The sequence below is a fragment of the Cibotium barometz genome, chromosome 34 (genome assembly GCF_041138505.1).
Source record: "Cibotium barometz isolate CiBa-2024 chromosome 34, ASM4113850v1, whole genome shotgun sequence".
Taxonomy (NCBI): Eukaryota; Viridiplantae; Streptophyta; class Polypodiopsida; order Cyatheales; family Cibotiaceae; genus Cibotium; species Cibotium barometz.
The window spans coordinates 644,473-648,889 of NC_141079.1; the positions used below are offsets into that span (position 1 = coordinate 644,473).

At 40.9% G+C, this 4,417-nt stretch overlaps 1 protein-coding gene across 1 annotated transcript; it reads left to right on the forward strand.

The window, feature by feature from the left end:
* The first annotated feature begins 1,447 nt into the window (after window positions 1-1,447).
* On the forward strand, window positions 1,448-3,925 carry LOC147618588 (cytochrome P450 716B1-like). Its single transcript, XM_086774429.1, has 3 exons — window positions 1,448-2,792; window positions 3,286-3,473; window positions 3,620-3,925. Exons 1-3 carry the CDS (start codon window positions 1,583-1,585, stop codon window positions 3,917-3,919), a joined length of 1,698 nt encoding a protein of 565 aa, XP_086630555.1. The 5' UTR covers window positions 1,448-1,582; the 3' UTR covers window positions 3,920-3,925.
* Window positions 3,926-4,417: the final 492 nt, after the last annotated feature.

Consider the following 4,417-nt stretch of genomic DNA (forward strand, 5'->3'; position numbering starts at 1 on the left):
AACTGGCTATATAAGTCACTTAGTAGATACCTATTGTACCTTTTTGACCATTATGATCTTTGGATATCTTTGGATACCTTTAGACATATTTAGCTTTCTCTCTAAACTTGCTAATATTTCTAAGCCTCAAGGGGTTCACCTCTAAGAAATTTTATGTATCACGTGCATTCAAGGGGTATTTAAAAAACCCTTACACTTACGTACTTTTATGAATAAAATGACCCCTTTTTCTTCATTAACTTATGTTTTTTTTTTCAAAATGGGTTTTAAAAACCCCTCCTGTAAATATAATTATGTAACTTTTTTAAATTAATTTACCCCTTCTAATGAACTCATGTGCTACACTTACATATTTTTTAGGTGAACCCCCCGAGCTCTAGGCTAGGCTAATTCAAGGTTCATCCAAGCTAAGATAGGCTAATCGATAGCTTTCTTTTAGAGAGGAGCGTGTGGCTACTTATGCTAGACTATAAAATCAAGAAAAGGATTATAAAGAGTACGACAACATAGAGCTCTCTATGAAAGAAGAGAGGGTTACATCCTTACGGCACATTAGTATCTCCCACAACATGTTTTGCTTGTTTGTAGGGAGTTTCTATTTCATACTATATTATCCTTTTGTAAAACCCCCAGATCCAACTTCATACATGGACATGAACAATATTATTGAATCTTGGTGTGAACATGATCCCCCCTTTGAGCTTAAGAAACTATTGCATATGCATCAAGTTCGACCATAATGTGATTCAACCTTGGATCTTTCATAGCCAATCATCTTAGTGGCTTCTTTGCAAATTCGCAATGTGTTTCCTTTAAATTTAGTTGATTCATGATGATCTTAATAGCTCAGTCCTTCAATCTCCCAATTCATGTATTTAATTAATTTGCTCATCACTATGGATTTCTTTGTCATTGGTATGAGAGTTTTCTTTGCCAGTCCTTTTTGTGGTGTACAATTGCAGCAAGATTCTACCCTAGTCACCTATCATCATGGGGCTATCACCACTTGGGGGGCAATTGATATAAGCACATTCATCGCTTCTTAAAACAAAATCTCTAATTACTAAGTTTCCTAAAGTATATCTTGTGCCCTAAGATTCAAGTTCAAGTTGGTAAATGGAATGAGTCTCATACATATGTTTCCTAATCAATAAGACTTGAAAACTAAGCATTGTACTTGCACAAAATCATTACCCATTTCATCTTGGATGCATGTATTGAATATGTGATTGCCTTATTGAGGTCATACAACACTGATAGTTCTTAGGTGAAAACATGAGAAGCTTTTGATCTTATGTAGAAATAACTGTTTGAGTGCCAATTCTTGCTTGTATCAGATTTTATAGAAGGAGCCAATAATGGTACAAAGATGGGGAGAGAAAAGGCACACCAATGGATGGGAAGGTTTTACTGTCAAATGACACAACCTGTTTTTTTTTTGGTCTATTTGAGAGCTTGATATGCAACATCATACATGGATGGGGGAGTGGTTTTAGGCCCTAGGGGCATACTTTTCCCTTAATAAAGTAGATCTGGATATGGTATGGTCATGTAAGTAAGGTTTAAGGTAATATATTAGAGGATGGGTCAGGAAGAGGACAGAGAAGTGAAAGTCCACTTTGTCCACGAGCCTCTAGGAGGATGCTCCTCGCGCGAGAAGGCATTTTATACTTCTCATCCACAGAGAAGTGAAAGTCCACTTTGTCCACGAGTCTCTAGGAGGATGCTCCTCGCGCGAGAAGGCATTTTATACTTCTCGTCCACACAGAGAGAGAGAGAGAGGAGAGACTTGGAGTGTGAGACAGAGATGGAGGTTCTCCATGACGTGGTCTTTTATGTGTTATTGGCTATAGCTGCAATCGCTTTGTTGTTCCCAAGACTGTGGTTATCGAAGGCAGCGAAGGGAAGCGAGAAGGGGAAGAAGACAGCGCTGCCGCCGGGAAGCTTCGGGCTTCCATTCATAGGAGAGACCTTGGCCTTTGTGAGATCACGAACTTCCAACCAGCCCACGCGCTTCATAGACGAGAGGATAGCTAAGCACGGCGACACGTTCAAGACTTCCTTGCTCAACCACCCCACAGTGGTGTTGACTGGCGCTGCCGGCAACAAGTTCGTCTTCTCCAATGAGCACAAATGCCTGCTAAGAAACGCTTGGCCAAAATCTATTCTCAAGATGTTGGGCGAGTCCAGCCCTCTTGCCAAGCACGGGGCCGAACACCGCCGCCTCCGCCAGCTGATGGGCGGCTGCCTCTATCCAGACGCCCTAAGAAACGTAGTCGCCAAAATCGACCACCTCACAACACTCCACTTCGCCCAACACTGGGAGAAGGAAACGCCACAACGGGTGGCGCTCTACCCGCTCGCCAAGCTCCATAGCTTCGCAGTCGCTTGCAGTGTTTTCTTAGGCCTGGAAGACGACGATGCCCTGATAGCCAAGCTCCTGCAAGAGTTTGTGTTCTTCTCAGTGGGTATAATGAGGCTGCCCATTGATCTTCCTGGGACACAGTATCACAGGGCCAAGGTCGCCCGTGCCAGGCTGTTGAGTGCATTCAGGCCTTTGATCGAACGGAGAAGGATTGATGGGCGCTGCCATGACCCTTGTTTGCAGAAAGACTTGCTGTCTCTCTTGATTGAAGCTAAGGATGAGAATGGAAGCTCCATGACCACCGATGAGGTGTTGGATGTCATCATTCTCCTGATGTTGGCCGGCCACGACTCCACCACGGCCACCCTCACCTTCCTATGCAAATATTTGGCGGAGAACCCCGAGTGCTACAAATGCGTGGCACAAGGTATGCACCCATGTTCTCACTTTGGGATATTTTTTAAAATTTTTAAAAAAACCTAGGCATACATAGAATGACCCCTTGTGTGATACATGTTCTCACACCACATCGAAAACTTCACATGTATATGGAACAGTTAAAGTAGTCAATGGGGCTCTATAGCTTGTGTGGTTGGTTCTCTCCCATCTCAAGTTCCAAGCTCAAGCCCTTGTCGTCGACATTTTGAGTGACTCTCGCAATAAACCCCCGCCCCCCCCCAAAAAAAAAGGAATAGTTAAGGTACAAGTGCAGTTACAAAGGTTTGTGGCCCTTGTGTCCCATAACATTGTTGCAAAACAATACATAAATAGCTATAGTGGAAGACTTATATATAGTCATAGAGGTTTGTGAGAGCATGTAAACAAATGCCAAACCCAGTGTGAAAAGCTGGCCCCATTGATGGACTAATCCCTTTAAAAAGCTATAATTAATCATTTGATTTTTTCATTTCAATGTCTAGAGCAAATTGAGATTGCAACACATTTGGGCGATGGGAAGGGCCTTTGCTGGGAGGATATACTCAAGATGAAATACACATGGAGAGCCATGCAAGAGACTCTACGTCTCAAGCCTGCCTCACAAGGAGGATTTAGGGAGGCCTTGGAGGATCTCACTTTCAATGGTTACTCCATTCCAAAAGGATGGAAGGTAAATTTGACTAGTATGAGATTTTGTAGACATGGGTAGTATTTTATTCGATTCTTATATCACTAAGACTATAAGCCTTCTCCTTACATCAATCACTTATGTGGTATTAATCATTCATAACACATTTTTATGATTGCGATATGTAGGTACACTACAACATACCTGTTACTCACTTGAATAATGACTACTTTCCAAATGCAACAAAATTTGACCCATCAAGGTTTGATGGTAATACTCCTATGCCTTATACCTTTATCCCATTTGGTGGGGGTCCCCATGTATGCCCTGGCGGTGACTTCGCACGAATGGTGATATCAATGTATGTGCATCACTTTGTCAAAAGGTTCAAGTGGAGTACAGTCGATCCAGAAGAGCTTATCACCATTGATCCTATGCCTCGTCCTCTTAAAGGTTATCCCATTATCCTTGAGCGCTTGGCAAAATAATATGAATCGTCACATTTATGAGTTTATACTAAAATATTGAAAACTTTATTTGGTTTTTTCTCTTTTGAATCATTTCATGCTCTTTTATATTTATACACACTCCTTTGTGAGATGGATGGTTTGAGTTGACGGTAATCACTACTATTGCTTTAAAAATAATATGTTGCTTAGTTTTATTAATATAAAGAACTTTTTTAATCCTTTGATTTGATCACCTCAATGAATTCCCTCCGAGTCAACTTACCATATGTTTTGATAGCCTAATAATACCTTAACGGTTATGAAAAATGAAATTCATTGATTATTTAGAGACATTCTTTACAAGACCTTCTTCTCAAGTTGACCTTAATGGTTACGAAAAATGAAATTCATTGATTATTTAGAGACATTATTTACAAGACCTTCTTCTCAAGTTGACCTTAATCTGAATGGTGATAATATTGCCTTTACTTGGGGATGAAAGAAGATGGTGCGCCTTGTCTTTGCTTGAATAACACA